The sequence below is a fragment of the Vipera berus genome, assembly GCF_964194415.1.
Source record: "Vipera berus genome assembly, chromosome: 4".
NCBI lineage: Eukaryota > Metazoa > Chordata > Lepidosauria > Squamata > Viperidae > Vipera > Vipera berus.
The window spans coordinates 87402543-87425071 of record NC_138206.1 but is presented as its reverse complement, the minus strand read 5'-3'; the positions used below and the strand labels follow the sequence as shown (position 1 = coordinate 87425071).

The window sequence follows — 22529 nt, the reverse complement described above, 5'->3', positions numbered from 1 at the left end:
TTATGCTGGAAGTGTAATAAAAACGAAGGAACATTTTACATGCTTGGTAGACATGTAAAAAGCCAGAAAGGTTTGGATTCAATTACATATAATAATTCAGAAGATTTTAAAAATTCACATCTTTTGCATTTTTGTCTTTGTTCTTTTCTTCTTCTTTCCTTTTTTCATTCTAAATATTAGTTCTATTTAGTTTTTATTGTTTGTATTTAAAAAACATCTTCCTGATGAAAGAATACATATTTATATTCTACATATTTATGATGTTTATTTGTAGCATAACTCTTTTAAAATTTATACCTTTTCTATGCTCTGCATAACATTGCTTACATGAAACAGAATAGCAGGATAGATTATGCATGTATGTCTATATGTCTGTTACAGTGATAATTTAAACCTCTGATAAAATTTTGTAATATACTACTGCAAATAAAGATGAATATTTGTCTTAAAAAAAGAAAACCACAAGCTTATTGCAATTCTTTTACCTTAGTTGTCGATCATGGCCCAAGTCTGTAAGGCTTTGCTGGAGGCTGCTATCCTGTGAAATAGCAGAAGATGGTGCTATAGCCAAAGATGGTGAGAGCACAGAAGTATTGCTCAAGGGCGAGGTTAAATTGCCAGAAGAATGACAACCATCTTGAATCTCTTCCAAGGTTCTCACAGATTTCTTATCCTAGAACAAACAGTTTAAAGTAATAATGTGTAGTGGCTCTGCCGAATACTTTTGTTATTTTGAGGAGTTCAGTGACATATTTTGATTTCCCCTTCATATTGACAAAAGCCTAAAATATTATAGGAATGGCATATTCAAGATAGGATGAAATATATTTGCTTTATTAGAAATTTATCAATAAATGTTTCTTCCCTGAAATTATAAATACTATATATAAACAGTGTTAATATGTGCATGTATGTCTGTGTGTTTGTGTATATGTCCATCCATCAAATAATCTCATGATAAGTACTGTATATTGTATATTTTCAATTCAGTAATTGCAACTTGCTGGATAAAATAATTTGTTTAAATAATATATATATATTGGTGTGTTCTGCTAACCTGTATATTGGAATCTTGTACCATGCAGAGCTGTTCTTGGATTTTCTGCAACTCTTCTTGCTGCCACTGAATGTTAGCTTGCAGTATAAGGGTCCGCTGCTCAAGTTGGTTCTTGATGGTTTGGAACATAGTAAACTGGGAAGAGAGCTTAAACAAGAAATAAAGATTTTTGAGTCTATTTTTACTAAGTTTGGTCAATATCATAAAAGCTGTGGATCTCAAACATGCATCCCCCTCTGGTCATTTTGGGGGGACTTATAGTACCTCTTGGGAAGGAATGGGCCAGCATGGAAGAATAGAGTGCGCCTGGGTTTATCAAGCTCAGGTGGCCAGAGTGTTCTCCCTTGGGCTCCAAATCCTGCATCAGCATGTTGTTGGAGCCCCACTTGTCCTCATAGTTTTGTCTTATTACAGCTGGGGTAGAGAATGGTCCCATACATGGACAGGACAAGCAGGGCAGAGCATTTTAGCTCTGGATGAACATCAGTGTTTCAATCTTGGCAGCTTTAAGATGAATGAACTTCAACTCCCAGAATTCCCCAGCCTGAAGTCCACCTATTTTAGAACTGTCAAGGTTAAGAAAACTGGTCTACATTGAGACATTTCTGTTGCCAGCATCGTTCAACTTGCTACTGCTGGCATGCAGAGTTGGGTCTGCTTTGGAGTGGCTTTTTTTTGTAATTTGATAAATTGATGTTTGGTACATGTTGCAATGCTACTAATATTCTGTATTTTTGACTGCTAGACATATTTATGTTAACATATAGGGGCTTCCCATGTACAAGTAGTCCTCAAAAGTACAACAATTGAGCTCAAAATTTCTGTTGCTAAGTGATACATTTGTTAAGTGAATTCTGCCCCATTTTACAACCTTTCTTGCCACAATTGTTAAATGGATCACTGCAATTGTTAAGTTAGTGACATGGTTGTTAAGTGAATCTGGCTTCCCCATTGACCTTGTCAGAAAGTCACAAAAGGTGATCACATGATTGCAATCATCAAAAATCTGAACCAACTGCCAAGCGTCTGAATTCTGATCATGTGACCAAGGGGACGCTGCAACAGTCATAAATATGAAAAACAGTCATAAGTCACTTTTGTCAGTGCCGTTGTAACTTTGAATGGTCACTAAATGAACTGTTATAAGTCGAGGACTACGACTATTAGAGCCCTCAAGCTGTGTTTCATGTAACACTTATAGCGATTTCAGTTTGATACTTCGGGGGTAACTGTCCTAGATAACTCATATGCACAGTACAGATAAGTAGCTTTGCACAGCGAACATCCACATTTATTTACAGTGGTGAAAAAGTAGCTTTGTGACAAATTCTTATATTTACAGCCACTGCAGGTCTGTAAAACAAAGGAAAGATAGCATAGTTGCAATTTCATTTGATGACCATTTTGTTTAAGACCAAATCTGTTGTTGAAATTGTAGTCACTAAATGAAGATTACCTGTATCAGGGAAGCAATATAGTTTAATAAATAGGCTTTACTCATAATTCACTAATCTTTCTCTTTTATAATAAAATGCAGACATTTTCAATACAGCTTGGCTTCTTAAGATATTTTCCCTTGAAATTCAGGTAATGCTCAACTTACAACCATTTGTTTAGTTTCAGGATTTGGGTCAGTCACCAGGTCCAGAAGTTTTGTCTTCCGAGCTTTCGGACTTGTGCTAAAGCCCATCTTGAGGAAACTTCTCGAAAGCTCGGAAGACAAAACTTCTGGTACAAGTGAACGACCCAGATTGGATCCTGCAACATTATCCTTGGATATGTATATTTGCTTTCATTCATTTGTTTAGTGACTGCTTGAAGTACAGTGGCACTGGAAAGAGTGATTTACAACTGGTTCTCACAGTTATATCAACTGCAGCATGCCTACGGTGATGTAATCAAAATTCAGGCACTTGGCAACTAGCATGTATTTACAACAGTTGCAGGGTTCCAGGATCATGTGATTGACATTTGTGACTTTCCCAGCCAGCTTCTGACAAGCAAAGTCAATGGGGGAAGCTGGATTCACTTAATGACCACATGTTTGATTTAACGTCTGCAGCAATTTGCTTAACAACTGTGGCAAAAAAATGGAGTGCGACTCACTTAACTGCCATGCTTAGCAATGGAAATTCTGGTCTTGATTGTGGTCATAAATTGAGGATTATCTGTATCTTGTTATGTAATATATTTCTTTATTTTTATCCCACCTTTATTATTTATTATTAAATGTCTTAACTGAAGATACATTTCAGCTTTTGAATGATTTTCTCAGTTAGAGGAACCTTTCTTCTTTGAAAAACAATATTTAATACTGAAATATGGACAAGTAAGCTTTGTTCCTTTTTCTTGAAAATAGAACTAGGTCCTGTGTTCCTTTTAGAACTTGGGTCAGCCAACTAAATTACCTCTCCATCTCTCATAAAATAAAATTATTTATAAAAAGTAATACAATTTGGACTTCATTATACATTAACAATTAAAAAGAGCCTACATGCTTTTATCATTGTTACTGCATTTATAAATTTTTCTAATTGTTCATTTTGTGTTCTATTACATGATGCCAACAGTAGCAGCAGAGATCTTGATGTCCAGATGCTTTCTATTCTTCTAGCACCAGGGAAACCAATGGAAGAGAAAACTTCTAGGGGTAGTAAAATGAGCTGGTTTACAGGGCAGGGCAAGCTCAGAGAATTACTTCTTGTCAGTGTGAATAAAACTTTTGTTACATAATCTTGCAAATTCAATTAAAAATAAAAAAATCACATAAACTTTATGCATCCTCCTTGTTTGGAGCAGATTTATCTTCATATGTAAACTCTAAAAATATATCTTAAAATGTCAACAGAAATATATACATTAAGTCTTACTTGAGCTGTAGCAGGTAGGTTAGACCTCTGTTTTGGTAAGTTCTGCTGTATGATAGGTGATCTTTGCAATGAGGAAGACTCTGGGATGGGCTTTGTTATTGTGGCTGTAAGATATATTCATGGTAAAAATCATTGTTAAACAATATTTAATCTTTTTACACACACCTACATCCCCTACATAGCCAGCTATACAACAAATAACTAGATTGCTCAGCAATCTGATTGAGTCATGTCTGAAGCGGTATATAAGTCTAAGTGTTATTGCTACTGCTATAACTTCATTCATTCAATTTCTATAGCTGTGGAAAGTGGCTTTGGATGACTTACATGGCCAATATTTATTATTTATTTATTTATTCATTTATAAATTTATTATTTATTAGATTTGTTGCCATCCATCTCACCTCAAGGCCTGAATTTAACAGATAGGGCCACTTTTAAAATCTTTGTCTCCAATGTGCATGTTCCGCATACTTATTACTTTAATGGTCTGGCAACTTACATGGCCTTTTTAAAATAACAATGTGACCATAATAAATACGAGTCAGTTGCCAAACATCTGAATTTTGATCACATGACCATGGAGATGTTGTAATGGTCAGAAGTGTGAAAAACAACAATAAGTCACTTTTTTCAGTGCCATTGTAACTTCGAAGGTCACTAAGTGAACTGTTGTAAGACAAGGACTACCTGCAATAATATCACAGGTAGGGTTTGGGTGTTTATTATCTTTTCATAGAATAGAATAGAATACAATAGGTTATAATAGAATAAAATATCTTCTCATGTGTTTGGAGTCTTTTCATTTAGTGCCTCGGAGTTCTGATTTATTTGGTTCTATCAGTCGAAACCTTGACATAGGTTTTGGAGGAGGTTCGGAGTAAGATAACATTATTTATAAAATGTTATAAAATAATTTATAAAATTATTACAATGGAATAAAATATCCTCTCGTGTTTGGGGTCTTTTCATTTAGCTTTTTTTGGAGGGGGTGCAGGGTAAGATAAAATTATTTTTAAAAAACTAGTGCAAACTTTTGTAATAATGTTCAACTTAAAATATTTGAGCAAATGTTTCACTTGGTATGACTATTCATTTTTCTACTACTATGCTATCATAGGTTTATAATGAAAATAGGTCAGCATTTATTCAAGCAACATTCTAAGGGATACTGTTTATCTAAACATTTCAATCTGCACTGTTCACTTGGTTCAAACCTCACTTCAACCATGCACTCACTAGGTAAACTTAGTAGATGGCTTTATGGAAACTGTGTAGCTGGATATAGGCAGTACACAGGCAATCTAATCAGGACCAAGGACCAAGTGACACTATGATGGTCAGTGATAGTCAATGATATATAAAATAATAATAAAATCCTCATGATACCCAACTGCAATAATATCTTTGCAGATATTTTCCAACTTATATTGTTCACAGTGCTCTCTGAACGTAAGAGAAGAGCACCAACAACAATCTTATTCACTGCTATGAAAGAAAATATTGAATATTCAACTCAATTTCTAATTTTTGGACAAACTAGGAAATTGATAACTGGGAATGTATTGTTGTTGTTGGTTGTGAAGTCGTGTCCGACCCATCACAACCCCATGGACAACATTCCTCCAGACCTTCCTGTCTTCTACCATCTTCTGTAGTGCATTTAAGCTCACACCTACTGCTTCAGTGACTCCATCCAGCCACCTCATTCTCTGTCGTCCCCTTCTTCTCTTGCCCTCAAACTTTTCCAGCATTAGGCTCTTCTCCAGTGAGTCCTTCCTTCTCATTAGGTGGCCAAAGTATTTGAGTTTCAACTTCAGGATCTGGCCTTCTAAAGAGCAGTCAGGGTTGACCTCCTCTAGGACTGACTGGTTTGATCGCCTTGCAGTCCAAGGGACTCGCAGGAGTCTTATCCAGCACCATAGTTAAAAGGCTTCAATTCTTTGGCGCTCAGCTTTTCTTATGGTCCAACTTTCACAGCTATACATTGCAACTGGGAAGACCATAGCCTTGACTATATGCACTTCTGTTGGCAGGGTGATGTGTCTGCTTTTTAGTGTGCTGTCTAGATTTGCCATGGCTTTCTTCCCCAGGAGCAAGCGTCTTTTAATTTCTTGGCTGCAGTCCCCATCTGCGGTGATCTTGGAGCCCAGGAAACTAAAATCTGTCACTACCTCCATTTCTTCCCCATCTATTTGCCAGGAATTGAGAGGGCCAGATGCCATGATCTTGGTTTTCTTAATGTTTAGTTTCAACCCAACTTTCGCAGTCTTCTTCTTCACTCACAAGAAGAGGCTCTTTAGTTCCTCTTCGCTTTCTGCCATTAGAGTAGTATCATCTGCATATCTTAGGTTGTTGATATTTCTCCCAGCAATCTTAATTCCAACTTTTGATTCATCTAGCCCTGCCTTTCTCATGATGTGCCCTGCATATAAGTTAAACAGGCAGGGTGACAGTAAATAGCCTTGCCGGACTCCTTTTCCAATTTTGAAACAATCAGTGGTTCTGTGTCCAGTTCTCACTGTTGCTTCTTGACTCGCATATAGATTTCTCAAGAGACAAATAAGATGGTCTGATACTCAAATCTCTTTAAAAACTTGCCACAGTTTGTTGTGATCCACACAATCAAATGCTTTAGCATAATCAATGAAGCAGAATTAGATGCTTTTCTGAAACTCCCTAGCTTTCTCCATGATCCAGCATACGTTGGCAATTTGATCTCTAGTTCCTCTGCCTCTTCAAAATCCTGTCTGTACTTCTGGTAGTTCTCGATCCACATACTGCTGGAGTCTAGCTTGTAGGATTTTAAGCATAACTTTACTAGCATGAGAAATGAGTGCAATGGTGCAATAGTTTGAACATTCTTTGGCACTGCCTTTCTTTGGAATTGGAATGTAAACTGATCTTTTCCAATCCTGTGGCCACTGTTGAGTTTTCCAAATTTGCTGGCAAATTGAATGTAGCACTTTTACTGCATCGTCTTTTAAGATTTTGAATAGCTCAGCTGCAATACTGTCACCTCCACTAGCTTTGTTGTTGCTCAGCTTTCCTAAGGCCCATTTCACTTCACATTCTAGGATGTCTGGCTTGAGGTCAGTGACCACCTCATTGTGGGTATCAGGGACATTAAGCTTCATAGAACCGGTCAATTTCATCCTCTTCAGCACCGGTGGTTGGAGCATAGACTTGGACTACTGTGATATTGAATGGTTTGCCTTGGATTCAAACTGAGATCATTCTGTCATTTTGGGGGTTGTATCCCAGTATTGCTTTTCCTACTCTTTTATTGACTATGAAGGCTACTCCATTTCTTCTGAGGGATTCTTGCCCACAGTAGTATACCTGATGGTCATCTGAATTAAATTCACCCATTCCTGTCCATTTTAGTTCGCTGATTTCTGAGATGTCGATGTTCAGTCTTGTCATCTCTTGTTTGACTACATCCAGCTTGCCTTGATTCATGGATCTTACATTCCAGGTTCCTATGGAGAAAAAATCTTTACAGCATTGGACTTTCCTTTCACCACCAGATACATCCACAGCTGAGCATCCTTTCGGCTTTGGCCCAGTCATTTCATTCTTTTTGGCACTACTAGTACTAGCCCTCTGCTCTTCCCCAGTAACATATTGGACACCTTCTGACCTGAGGGGCTCATCTTCCAGCGTCATATCTTTTTTCCTTTTGGTACTGTCCATGGGCTTTTCATGGCAAAGATACAGGAGTGGGGTGCCATTTCCTTCTCCAGTGGATCATGTTTTGTCAGAACTCTCTGCTATGACTTGTCCGTCTTGGGTGGCCCTGCATGGCATAGCTCATAGCTTCATTGAATTACGCAAGCCCCTTCACCACGACAATGCAGTAGTCCATGAAGTGGGGGGGAATGTATAACGAGAATATTATGTGACATTTTAGTAATATTTATATCAAGCAGCAGCCTGATCTCGGCATGTATTTTGAGCCCTGTTTGTGTTGTGATTCAGGGTCAGCCTGTGGGTTCGGCAGTTGGGTCAGATGACTCAGATGAGGGGGAGGAGGGGGGTGTTGAAGAACTTGCTGATGATGGCTTTGAGGCTCCGCAGAGCCCCCAGCCAGGCCCCTCTCACCTGGTGGAGACCCAGCTGTGTGAGCCTGACAGCGTGGATGAAGATGACCCACAGCTGGCCCTGTTCAAGGACGCCCGACGCAGGAGGCAGTCAAGTAGGAGTAAACAGAGGAAGGCAATGGGGCTTCTCAGAAGGAGGGAGAGAGAAGCCACGCCCTGAACTCTTTATAAAGGACTTGTGTGGGGAGGGCTGGTTTGCTGAAAGCAACCGCTCAGATAGTGTTTCAAAGCTCCGGCATCTTGGTTCGTGTTTTGTTTGTTTTTGTAATAAATTTGGCAGACGTATTCCAGCCTCTTGCCGTCTGTAAAGGGGTTGCCTTTTCTGCAAGGCCGGTAGCAGGCTGGTACAGAACAGTTTGCTTTCAGCCTCCCACCCCTTACTAATATTATGGAGCAGCTACGTGCTGAGAATGCCCAGCTCACCCAGCAACTCACTTTGCTGGCAGCTCAGGTGGCTCAACTGCAAGCTCAGGTTCATGCATCACCCCCACCCAGGAGAAAATGCCAAGTTGCAATGCCGGATAAATTTACAGGCACTCCTGAACTGTTTCCTGCTTTCCTGGGACAATGCCAGCTCTTTATCAGCGTGAGAGCAGCTGATTTCCCCACTGACCGGGATAAGGTGGGGTTTGTGTTAAGCCTTCTTTCGGGTGATGCAGCTCGTTGGGGCACGCCTCTGCTGGCTCAACCTAGCCCATTGTTGGACAACTTTGTGGGGTTTTGTGATCATATGCGTCTGATGTATGAGGACCCTATTAAGACGCAGACTGCTACTCGACGCCTGAAAGCTCTGAGGCAGGGTCAACGCCCCCTACAGGGCTATATCAGCGATTTCCGGCTGCTTAGCCAGGATTCCGCCTGGAATGAGGCTGCGCTTGTGGATGCCTTCCAGGATGGATTGTCGGAGGAGATGTTGGATGAGCTGGCCCATGTGGATATTCCCTCAGACCTGAATGGGCTGATCCATCTCTGCCTGCGGATCGATGCTCGGTTGCAGCAGCGAAGGAGTCGCCGTGCCACCCCACAGACCCCTGCAGCCCCTGTTGTGCGTGAGCTCCCAGTTCAAAGGGAGGAGCCAATGGAGCTGGGTGCCGCCAGGTCTCGTCTATCGGTGACTGAAATGAACAGACGACGATCGGGGGGGTTGTGTTTTTACTGTGGGGACCCTGGGCATTTGGCTGTTTTTTGCCCAAAGAAGCGACAGCGGGCATCAGTGACCGAGCCTGCCCTGAGAAAGTCCCCTACTTTTCTGTTGGGAAACGCCCCGAGCCCGATCTAGACGGTGTGATAGATCGGGCGTCCCACAACAACACTGAGTGACGTCTTTCCGATGCTGCCTGTGGACCTCCACGGCATTTGATTTTGGAGGCATGTCTGATCCTTCCTGGCAAGCCAGAGGGGATTCCAGTCCATGCCTTAATTGACTCTGGGGCCACCACAAATTTTATGGACTCAGCATTTGTGGCCAAATGGGCTGTTCCCCAGTGCCCGGTGGATCCGCCCATGTTAGTGGAGACTATCGATGGTCGAGTGCTCCTGTCTGGGCCTATTACGGCCGCCACACAACCATTATGTATGGCCATCAGTTCCCATGTGGAGGCCATCCAGTTCTATATCACCTCAGATCTGCATTTCCCCGTGGTCCTGGGACTGGCGTGGCTCCGGGCGCATGACCCACAGATCTATTGGTCACAGAACCTGGTCACCTTCCCAAGCTTGCAGTGTGTGGACCACTCCCGCCATATCTGTGCCGGCCAGGTGGAGGGTTCCCCAGGGGTTTCCTTGCCTCCTGAACTGTCCGACTTTGCTGATGTGTTCAGCGAGACAGAGGCGGATCAATTACCCCCGCACAGGCCCTATGACTACCCCATTGATTTAGTCCCTGATGCGCCTCTCCCAGTGGGGCGTTTGTACTCCATGTCGGACCCCGAGTTGGCTGCATTGCGGGACTTTCTGGAGAAGAATTTGGCTCGTGGTTTCATCCGGCCCTCATCCTCGCCAGTGTCTGCACCCGTGCTCTTCGTCAAGAAGAAGTCGGGCGAATTACGGCTTTGCTGCGATTATAGAAAACTTAACGCCATCACGGTGCGCAATCGTTACCCGCTGCCCCTCATCCCTGAACTCTTCGACCGACTCCGGGAGGCTAAGATCTTCACGAAACTGGACCTGCGTGGAGCTTACAACCTCGTCAGGGTTCGGCCGGGTGATGAGTGGAAGACGGCGTTTGGTACTCGCTATGGACATTTTGAGTACACGGTGATGACGTTTGGCCTGACCAACGCCCCCGCCGTGTTTCAGCATTTCATGAATGACATTTTCCGGGATTTGTTGGATCAGTTTGTCGTGATCTACTTGGATGACATCCTGATCTACTCCCCGTCGCGTGAGGTGCACCATCAGCATCTCCATCAGGTCCTGCAGCGCCTCCGAGAACATCGGCTGTTTGCCAAGTTGGAGAAGTGCCAGTTCTACCGGGTGACCATCGATTTCCTGGGTCACTGCATTTCTCCTGAGGGCATCGCCATGGAACCGAGTAAGGTTGAGTCTTTGCAGAGTTGGCAACCCCCACATCGCGTGAAGGATGTTCAGCGACTTCTTGGGTTCGCCAACTATTACCGAACTTTAATCTCTGGGTTTGCTGCCTTGACAGCCCCCCTCACCCGGCTCCTGCAGAAGAAGACTCGGTTCCAGTGGAACGCTCCAGAACAACAGGCTTTCCAGACTTTGAAGGAAGCCTTCATGAAGGAGCCCATCTTGAAGCATCCTGACCCGCAACGGCCGTTTGTTGTGGAGGCGGACGCCTCCGACATTGCCATTGGGGCGGTGTTACTCCAGGCAACGACGCCCAGCGGTACCCTCTTCCCTTGCGCGTACCATTCACGAAAGCTGAACCCTTCGGAGCGCAATTATACAATCTGGGAGAAGGAGCTGCTGGCCATCAAAGCGGCGTTCGAGGCCTGGAGGCATCATCTGGAGGGAGCGCGGCATCAAATCGAGGTCCGGACGGACCATAAGAATTTGGAAAGCCTGCAGACCGATCCGGTGGTCTCTTTTCTTTGCGAGGTTTGACTTCCGGGTTCGGTACATACCTAGCGGGCACAATCAAAGAGCGGATGCTCTGTCCAGGAAGCCCGAATATTCCCGAGTGGAAGACAAGCTTCTGCCCAGGACAGTGATCCCCGTCGAGTCTTTTGCTGCGGTGCGGGAGCCGGTTGATATACGGGCTCGGATCCGGGAGGCACAGCAGCAGGAGGTGTGGGTGGCTCAGCGGAAGGAGGAGGTGGGGCCAGATTCTCCTTGGACGGTCACGGATGGACTCTTGTATTATCGTGACCGGCTCTACGTTCCGGGAGGGCCACTCAGGGGACTCATCCTCAGCCAGTGTCACGATAACCCGGCGGCGGGGCATTTTGGCCTGTTCAAGACCCTGAACCTGGTCTCCCGTACCTTCTGGTGGCCCCGAGTCCGACACGACGTCCAGTCCTATGTTACCTCCTGCATCCCATGCAGGCAGGCCAAGTCAGCGACAGGGGCCCCGCCTGGATTACTGCAGCCTTTGCCGACACCCAAAAGACCCTGTGGGGCTGTGTCCATGGACTTTCTGACGGATTTACCCCCATCCTCTGGTTTTACGACAGTGTATGTGGTGGTGGACATGCTGACCAAGATGGCGCACTTCATCCCCTGTCGCGGCTTACCGTCAGCCCGCGCCACTAGTCGTATGTTCATTCAGCAGGTGTTTCGGCTGCACGGCCTCCCTGATAGGGTCGTCTCTGATAGGGGGGCCCAGTTTACAGCCCGCTTCTGGCAGGAGTTGATGCATGCGTTGGATATCAAGATTTACCTCTCGTCCGCGCATCATCCTCAAACTGACGGGGGAACCGAGAAGGTCATCGGTATCCTGGAACAATATCTGCGCTGCTACGTCAATCTGCAGCAAAACAATTGGGTGGACTATCTGGCCATAGCTGAGTTTGCATTTAACAATTCGCAGCACACCTCCACACAGATGACACCGTTCTTGGCCAATGTGGGATATCACCCCCGGTTTTTCCCCCTTTCTCCCGTGGACTCACCGGAGCCGGCAGCAAACGACTTCATGGCAGAGTTACAGGCGATCCATCGATTGGTGCGACGTCAGTTAGAGAAGGCCAAGGCCGATTACAAAAGGTTTGCTGATCGGTCAAGACGGGATACGCCTCCACTATCGGTGGGAGATTGGGTCTGGTTGTCCACCAGGAACCTACCGTCAACACGGCCGATGAGAAAGTTAGATCACCGATATTTAGGACCGTTCCCAGTCGAGGCTGTCATCAATCCGGTCGCCTATCGCTTAACTCTGCCACGTTCCCTGCGCGTGCACCCAGTCTTTCATCGGTCTCTGTTGGTCCCCGAGCAACCGGCCTGTCCACTCCGAGCGGAACCTCCCCCATCAGGACCTCGTGATGGAGTCAGCACCCCCGAGTATGAGGTCGCCAGCATCAGGGATTCCCGTTGGCTGAAAGGTCGTTTCCAGTACCTGATTGAATGGAAAGGTTACGGACCAGAGGACTTCACCTGGGAAGACGCGACCGCCGTTCATGCCCCGGCGTTGGTGACCACTTTTCATGAACAATTTCCATCTCGACCGCATCCGGATCGGCAGACCCGGGGGAAGGGCCCTGCGGTGCGGGATAGTGTTGTGATTCAGGGTAAGCCTGTGGGTTTGGCAGTTGGGTCGGATGACTCAGATGAGGGGGAGGAGGGGGGTGTTGAAGAACTTGCTGATGATGGCTTTGAGGCTCCGCAGAGCCCCCAGCCAGGCCCCTCTCACCTGGTGGAGACCCAGCTGTGTGAGCCTGACAGCGTGGAGGAAGATGACCCACAGCTGGCCCTGTTCAAGGATGCCCGACGCAGGAGGCAGTCAAGTAGGAGTAAACAGAGGAAGGCAATGGGGCTTCTCGGAAGGAGGGAGAGAGAAGCCACGCCCTGAACTCTTTATAAAGGACTTGTGTGGGGAGGGCTGGTTTGCTGAAAGCAACCGCTCAGATAGTGTTTCAAAGCTCCGGTATCTTGGTTCGTGTTTTGTTTGTTTTTGTAATAAATTTGGCAGACGTATTCCAGCCTCTTGCCGTCTGTAAAGGGGTTGCCTTTTCTGCAAGGCCGGTAGCAGGCTGGTACAGAACAGTTTGATGGGCATGTGAATCCTCAGATCTGGAATTTTAATTCTTGCATTCTTTTAATTTTCTTTTGCAACTATATACTCCCTTCTATTCCTTCTATTCTTGCTATCTTTATGATAGTAAACCTATATTAGTTTAATCTTTCAATTTTCTTTTATACAAATTATAATATTTATAATTTTTCCTACACTGGGTCAAATAATACATTTCAGTTCTTAATTCCAAATTAGTATTTTGAGAAAAACCATAACTTACTTGCCGTTGCAGGCAAGGATGAAAGCAAAGATTTGTGTAAACCATGAGAAGACATAGAAAATATCTGGTTGGTGTTGAGAACCGCTGTGTCTAATTCAAGTGATTTAAAATGCTGCTGAGGATTCAAATCCAGGACATTGTCCTTGAAAATAAAGCAAAAATAAATATTATGCTAAGTACAAATGTAGACAGAAAAACGTTGAAAGAGTGTACAAGGGAAGAAAGTACTTTTGATGTTAGCCACACACTCTTTTGAACAACACTTGTCTGCAGCTTTTCAGAAATGCATATGGAGTTCCAGATATCCCGTGAGCACAAACAAGAGTGACCCAGAATCTATCCTCTCTTTACATTTCAAGCATTGCAACGTGCTTCTCAAAATGAAAAGATTCAACAGGTATGTTTCAAAGTATAGATAGGACACTGCAAGTTACAGTAGTCAAACCTCAGGTGGTTGGCAAATCCAAGATGAAAGAACCACATGAATTTCAGAAAAGCATTTTTAGCACTTTTCAGGAATAAAAATATCATTTTGAAAACTGTAAATTCCTAGGCAAACCAGTTAGGGCAGGGTCTCTTTGATTTAAAGCATTTCCTGTCCAAATCCTGGTTAGGGTTAGAATTAGGATCTTGTCACACTCACTAACCTCTTTCTCCACTTCCTTCCCACTGTCTTCTATAACAGTACCCCAACCTGTACATTAACTAAATTATGTGGTACTCTGGCTACAGTCGAAACATAACTTCATTTATCACTCTGCTTTTTCTCTAAATAATGTAATACAAGAAAGGAAATGAATCCCTGCAGATTTAACATGGCTAGTCATTATCAGGTATAGGGAGCAGCATTCATTTTCATTTGGAGGTCATGAGCCAGTGCTGTCAGAAGACGTTTCCACAGTCATGTGGCCAGCATGACATTGTGGAGCGCTGTTTCTTCTCCACCAAAGTGATACCTATATATCTACTCACATTTGCATGCTTTCAGATGGCTAGGTGGGCAAGAGCTAGGCGAAAACGGGTGCTCACCCCATCATGCAAACTCTTTCCAGCCAACTAGCTAAGCATCTTAATTGCTGAGCCATCGCACTACTCAATATAATACAATATAATACAAAAAGTACCTAAAATTTGAGAGTCAAAATCAAAAACATTTGAGCCAAAACATTGGAGAAAACTTTTGTCTCTATGTGTGTATGTGTATGGGCATAAATTCACATTAATTCAGTCCAAATGTTTTATAACTGCTGATGCAAAAAAATGGAAATATTAAACGTAGGCATTCTGTTATACCTTTAATACTGAAGAGATGATATCTATAGGTGCATCTTCTAAAATCAGATTTTGCTGCCTTTCCACTCGAACATCTGCGTAACTGATTGAACATTATAATTTTCCATGGAGAATTATATTCGTTCTATCATTTTCAAGCTCTAATACATGTAATTAATTATTTAATACATGAAACTGAAAGTATTATTCAATTAAAACAGAAGTTTATCTAATTCAAACATGTATAATGGATTACATGTTATATCTATAATAAGTTTATCCATATGCAAAAGAAAAAGAAAATATTGTCTCTAACCATAGCATATATCTTCATAGGACTAGGCTTCAGACAAAGAACATAGATTTGGAGTCCTTTACTAGTTCTTTAGATCCGTAAGTACAAGTTTTGTAACTGCATATAAATAATACATAAAATGCAATGACATGCGTTGCTTTCTGCTATCACTGGCCATATTTCTACAGTATGCTGCTCCAAAATGTATTATATAACCTACCAAATTACTCTACTTTCCGAACAGGCAGTGTTTGGATTTAACTTTGATATTTTCTTTGGAATCCAATTAACAAGTCACTATCATCAGTTCATAATAAACATTAGAATTCATGTTTTTATACCCTATTTTGAGCCAACCCAGGTGTTATTTCCAATGTCACACCACACTCAATGCAATCATCAAGATTATCTTAATCTAGCTATCTTCCCAGGACACTGAAAAGAAACAATTTGTTACATTCCTAATCATCATTTCTCTGCCTACTCTCAGAACTTTTTAAAATATTTCATAGATTTATTTATTTATTTATTTATTTATTTATTTATTTATTTATTTATTTATTTGATTTATATACCGCCCTTCTCCTGAAGGACTCAGGGCGGTGTACAGGGCAATAAAATAAGAATACATTAGTTAAATAATTTTAAAACCCAAATCCATCAGGCCAGGCCGGCTTGTTCGAATAGGTAAGTTTTTAGATCACGCCAGAAGGAGCGGAGGTCGGGGGCCATCCGGAGTTCAGCTGGTAAGCAGTTCCAAAGGATTGGTGCACCCACCGAGAATGCTCTCCCCCTGGGGGTCACCAGCCGACATTCTCTGACCGGTGGTACCCTGAGGAGGCCCTCTCTGTGGGAACGTACAGGAGGGAGGGACGTTGACGCCGGCAGTAGGTGCTCCCGTAGGTAATCCGGACCCATGCCATGTAGGGCTTTGTATGTCATCACCAGCACCTTGAATTTCACTCGGAAGGCAACTGGAAGCCAGTGCAGCTCACGGAGCAGAGGTGTAATATGGGAGTATCGGGAGACCCCCAAAAGAACTCGTGCAGCTGCACTCTGTACCAGCTGAAGCTTCCGAGTGGTTCTCAAGGGCAGCCCCATGTAAAGAGCATTGCAGTAGTCTAGACGTGAGGTCACAAGTGCATGGGTGACTGTACGCAAGGCATCCAGGTCCAGATAGGGTCGCAACTGGCGCACCAGACGAACCTGGGCGAAGGCCCCTCTAGTCACAGCTCCTATATGATCTTCTAAGGAGAGCTGTGAATCTAAGAGGACACCCAGATTGCGAGCCTTATCTACGGGGGGTAATAACTCGCCCCCAATATTAAGAGATGGAATAATCTGAATTTCCTGACATGCCGGTATGTACAGCCATTCAGTCTTGTCCGGGTTGAGTTGAAGCCTGTTCCTCCCCATCCAGACCCGGACCGCTTCCAGGCAATGGGACATCACGTCGAGGGCATCACTGGTGTGGTTTGGGGTCGAGATGAAAAGCTGGGTGTCATCAGCATACTGATGATATCCCACTCCAAAACCACAGATGATCTCACCTAGCGGCTTCATATAGATGTTAAACAGGAGAGGTGAGAGGACCGACCCCTGAGGAACTCCATAAATGAGAGGTCTCGGGGTCGATCTCTGCCCACCCGCCAACACCCACTGTGAACGTTCCAGAAGGTAGGAGGAGAACCACTGAAGAACAGTGCCTCCCACTCCCAATCTCCTGAGACGCCGCAGTAAGATACCATGGTCGATGGTATCAAAAGCTGCAGAGAGGTCTAATAGGACCAGGACAGAGGAATAACCCCTGTCCCAAGCTCGCCAGAGATCATTCATCAGAGCGACCAATGCCGTCTCCGTGCTGTGTCCGGGCCTGAAACCCGATTGGTACGGGTCTAGATAATCAGTATCTTCAAGGAACAGAGGAAGCTGATGCGCCACTACGCTCTCAACAACCTTCTCAAGAAAGCAAAGGTTGGAGACCGGGCGAAAGTTGTTTAAAACAGCTGGGTCCAGGGAAGGCTTTTTGAGGAGGGGTCTCACCACCGCTTCTTTCAAGGCTGCGGGGAAACTGCCCTCTTTCAATGAAGCAGTTATCATTGCATGGATCCAGCCTCGTGTCCCATCCCGAGCCGCATAAACCAGCCAGGAGGGGCACGGGTCCAATAAGGATGTAGTGGAGCTCAGCTTCCTCATGATCTTGTCTACCTCGTCCAGAGTCACAGGATCGAACTCTTCCCAGATAACATCAACAAGACTGTCCATGTTCTCATCGTCAGATTCTGCCCAGTCGGAATCCAGACTGGTCCGGATCCGAGCGATTTTGTCCAGCAGATGTTGGCTAAATTCCTCGGCACGACCCTGTAAGGGATCCTCCTTCACCTCTAGATTAAGGAGGGAGCGGGTCACCCTAAACAGGGCGGTCGGGCGATTATCTGCGGACGCGATAAGGGTAGCAAAGTAATTAGACCTTGCCCTCCTCAGCGCCGCGAGATAAGAACTCGTAAAGGACCTTAGTCGCAATCGGTCGGATTCGGATTGGCTGGATCTCCAACAGCTCTCTAGGCCCCGTCTCCGACGTTTCATCTCCCGGAGCTCCGTAGAAAACCATGGAGCCCACTGGGATCTGCACCGGGTCAGGGGCCGCATGGGTACAACTCGGTCGAGTGCTTCTTTAAGTAGTCATTATACTACTTTTAACTCTTTCATTACAACCACTACCATAGAGAGGTCAAGTATCTTATTAAATACAATTTATTTTAAAATTGTTAAATAAAGTAATGTAAAATATTATAATAAATGGAATTAAAATAAAATAAATAAATAAATAATGAATAACTTATTAAAGTTAATTATTAAGTTTATTTACAATTCCTGAGAACTCAAAATATTGACTGCAGTTTTCCATATCACCTAGAGAGAGTCAGCCATTATTGTATATTGAGTACCCTTAAGCTAGATCTTCACATTCTTCTAGTACATCAAGGTCTCTCCTTATAGCATGTTAATTGATTTTCCATACCTCACTACTGTATGAGTGCACACAATGAATTCTGGTTTGGAGTTCCACTGATGGTAGGTGATATAGTAATGCGTTTGTAGCCAGATCCATTGCTGTCCTTTGGTCAGAAATCTATAGCAGCAAGATTTCCCTTTGCCAAATTGCATCACTATTTGTGGATAGAAAAAAAATTGCAAAAATATTACAAATCAGTCAGTTAAAAAGTATTCTGGGATATTTATAAATTTCCCAGCACTGTCAAATTTTCCTATGGATACAAGAATTCTGTTGCTAAACGTGAAATAATGCATAATACATTAAAGTACATAAATTTATTTGGTTACATGCAGTTAATAACCATGCACCATGGAAAATATTATATGGATTATCAAGCTGAAAAGAACATTTTAAGTATGATGTGCTTATGCATTTCTATCTCCTGCACATGTCCCTATTGAATAAAAATCCTACATAATCTGTGGTAGTATTCAACCAGTTCACACCACTTCAGCAGAACCGGTAGCTAATTTTTTTGTTGCCCAGGCCCAGAATGGACTTCCAGAAGCGGCATCCATACAGTGAACCAGTTGTTCACATATATGAATCGCACCATTGTACATAACATATACTATAATTAAATTGCATTAGTGTGCAAAACTTGTAAACAATTTGTTCAATTGTACTCATTGAGGGTAGCTGAATTTTATTGCTATATTATAATTTTATTGCTTGTTATTATGGTACTATTATTTATATTTCCTTTTGATTTGAGAATGTAAGTAAAATTTGATATTGTGGAAGTAGTAAAAGAAAAACTGCTTGCATACTAATGTCTGTGATTTATTAAATGAGAAGGAATTGGGCCTTGAGTTTCCTTTCTAAAACAGGAGAATGAAACACAAATCTGACCTGTCAAATTAAATGGTTTTAAAATGAATGTTGCACGGATAAATAGTATAGACCAATTGGCTTAACCATGACTTGTAGATTTAGGATTAATATTACATGGAATGGGCCATATTCACTTTTATAAAGTTTCAAATTAGCTTTTCCACATTTGAGTTTTTGCTAATTAATAATTGCTGACTGCAGGACTTCTGGTTTTGCATCACAGTGAGGCGGGACAGAATAAGGCAGAGCTCTGTCTTCCGCACCCGATTGCGCCCTGCTGGGGGCCCTGAAAAAGGCCTAAAGTTGCCCAAAGAGGCAATGAAGAAAGAGGGGTGCCTTGTTGATCACGGAGAGATAGCAGTGTCTCCATTAAATCCAAGGAACGCCCTTTAAAAACCAGCAGAAGACTGGCCACACCTCTGTGGCCCGCCAGTAGCTGCTGACAACTGAAGAACAAAAGCTTTAATTAGCACATTGTAAACAGCATGTTTGGACTGGGTGAGAATATTGATCCTTTCTTTACTATTTTACAACTGAATTTCCTGGGAAAGGCTCCCAAGAAGCTTAAAACCTCCGGATATGAACAGAAGCAGTGTTTTAATTTTTTTATGGGAGACAGAATACATAATACTGAAGTGAAAGTGATACAAAGCTACAGTTTTGATAAATCTGAGAACTGAGATAATTGTTAAGATTTTCTCTTTGGGGGAAAAAACTTTTGACGTGAAATATAAGAAATATAAGAAATCAACCCTTTGTTTTAAGAGTGGAAATTGGACTTTGAATGAAATCTAGTGGTGGATTTGAGTATAGCACTATAACTAGCTCCTTGGCTTCTTGGTGATTTTCAGCTTAAGGGAGAACATCTGGCAATAAAGGAAAATATTTTGGCATATTTATCATCCTGACCTTAATGGACTATAAATACCTACTGAGCTTGGACTTTTAATCTCAAGAGTTAGTGGGAGAGAAATAAAAAATTGACTTTTGAATAAGTCTGGCTGCAGGCAGGTTGAACATTTTGAACACTGGGAACATTGTGGATTACAACCTTGCCTGACTGACAATTTTCAGGATACTTGAGACAAAGGATTACTATAAAATATTGCTATTGGGATTGGATTATGAAGGCTATATATATAGACCAAAAAACTAGAGGAAATTTTGTTCCACTGTTACTAAGACTGGTGATACTAGAGGATTTCTAGGAATTTCAAGAAAAAACAAATACCTTTCAGAAGGAAATACTTTCTATGCTACAGCAAATTCATCAAACAATTCTTGCACACAAAGAGAACATAAAAAGAAACCATAATGAGACTAAAAATAACCTAGATGATATAAAGTACCAAATCTCCAAATTGAAGCTACAACTGGAAAGCTCCCAGACAATGACTACAAAGTATGAACAAATAAACCAGAAATCAGAGGATGAAGCAAAAGAAATGGACCTAGAGATGGAGGTGATAGAAGAAAGGAAATATGGGCTGCCATACACAAATGAAATAATCATGACCTATCTATAACAATTAAAATACAAAAGACCCTTTACTCCATTCTGCAAAATACACCTAATGACAAGGAAGGAGATTCTAGAAAATGGAACATAGTGCGGGCAGGGGAAATGTCTAGGGAATGTGGATGGGTGGAGTTCTTCCCCAAAAATACTCTATCTAAATTGTCTTTCTCATGCCAAGCAGCTTTCACAAAAATAGAAAGAAAATTCTTGGGCGATTTAATTGCCTTTGCGGGGAAAGCTGCTTAGCAAAGAAAGAAAGAAAGCGAGAGTTAGACTTAAAAAACAGAGGATTTGATCTATCAGAGGGGTCATTATCTGTTTAATATACCTGTTTGAATATGATTAAAAGAACAGATGACCCTTAGATATAACTAGATTTTTAGAATGGAAGATATGATTTAGAATTAAAATAGCATTTTTTTGATATGGGAAATTTGAAAATAGGAGGATTGGTATGAATAAAATTTTTAGCTATATAAATGTAATTAATATAATAACAATCATAACTGACAAAGATACTTTAAATATTGATGGGAAATCAAACTTTAATAAGAGCATGAAAAACAGGATATTGACATGAATTGATATTATTGTTATTTCTATAATATTAACAAAATATGATGAAGATGTCTATATCTAATTTTGTATACATCAATAGTACTAAGAATTATAATTATTTAATGAGGGGAAAAGGGAAAAAATATGGGGAAGAAAGGAAGATCAAGGAAAAAATACTGGATTGTGCAGTACTGAATAGATTCATATTGAAGAAGTTAATGTTAAATATGTGAACTAAGACAACATGTTGTTTACTAAGCTCTAAAGATTGTAATTTTAAAAAATTAATAAAACCTATAAAGAATAATAATTGCTGAGTGCTATTTGTACTATTTTACGCCTATCACTTCTAAAATTTAATAAAAGAAACGAAGAATAAAGTGCAGCCAAAATTAACTCACATTATTTCAATCACTTGTCTTAAATACCATAGTTTTTCAAAAATACCCTTTAAATTCTAAATTACAGATATTTAATATCTGCATAATTTTGAATAGATGACAGGTTTACAATGTTATCAGCCAACCACCTGGTTTACACTTTTAATACAATACAGACAGGGCAACAGCTGTCTCATTGGATTCTAATGCCCACAGGAAAGCAATACTCACAGTGTTCATGGCATTGTGCCAAGAGCTGTAGGTCATCTATATGATAGTAATCATAGCCAGAAGTTCCCAGCACTTCAAAAGGCAAATATCCTATAATTGGTGGGGCTCTATATTAAGATAAATAATTTTGTTTAAGTATTACAAATATTAAGAACAACATTTGAGTTCTGTGGTGCAACAGAGAAAATTCCAACATACAGAAGCACAACTAACACAAAGGGACAGGTGTGTTACTGCTGTATACTACCAGAAGACAGGAGGAATATATAAATACCTTGCACAAATCTTACCAAATCATTTTTAAGTATTGGAATATGGAAACAAAGCAGAGGAATTAAAAGCAAAAGCAGTGGGAAAAAGTTAATTAATTGGTGACTGGGAGCAATACAAACTACAAGACTGGTCTCAAACAAAAAAGACCAAATTCCAGGTTGAATTTTAAAAAGAAAAATATAATGATAAAAAATAATGTAAATAATTTTAGGCCACACTGCTGTAATAGATTGGGGAAAGTACTGCTAGAACCTGGTAGTCATGTCTTAAAGTCTTTTAAAGGAAGGTTCTTTCTAATTAAGGATAATGGAAAAATATCATATATCCTATCTATATAATTTGATATCACAAATTCTAGGATGAGATGTGTGATACGATTTTTTGGTTGTGGTTGTTGATTTAACAACCAACATTAAGAGTGTAGATAACAATCTCATATAGAATTTTAGAGTACCGTATTTTCCGGCGTATAAGATGACTTTTTAACCCATGAAAATCTTCTCAAAAGTTGGGGGGTCGTCTTATACGCCCAGTTGTCTTATACGCCGGAAAAAAAACACATAAATCAATCGAGTGTCCCCGTTCTTCCAAAGCAACTTCAAGCCTCCTTAGTCCAGTCGTCCCTCCAATGTGACTCTCCCTTCCCACCCCCAAGAGCCTCT

General features: G+C 41.9%; 1 protein-coding gene across 1 annotated transcript in view; it reads right to left on the bottom strand.

Annotated features, from left to right (window-relative positions):
- The window catches only part of NPAS2 (neuronal PAS domain protein 2), a gene marked incomplete at its 3' end in the record, with an annotated part of 56169 nt that overhangs the window by 16986 nt on the left and 16654 nt on the right, over positions 1–22529 (bottom strand). Inside the window, exons 9-15 of the mRNA XM_081326559.1 lie at positions 21595–21701; positions 18037–18184; positions 14741–14822; positions 13448–13589; positions 3928–4031; positions 1058–1204; positions 486–673 (exon numbers count right to left, since the gene is read on the bottom strand). Of these exons, the coding sequence (XP_081182685.1) occupies positions 486–673; positions 1058–1204; positions 3928–4031; positions 13448–13589; positions 14741–14822; positions 18037–18184; positions 21595–21701 (918 nt within the window). The remainder of the gene's footprint in view (positions 1–485; positions 674–1057; positions 1205–3927; positions 4032–13447; positions 13590–14740; positions 14823–18036; positions 18185–21594; positions 21702–22529) is intronic.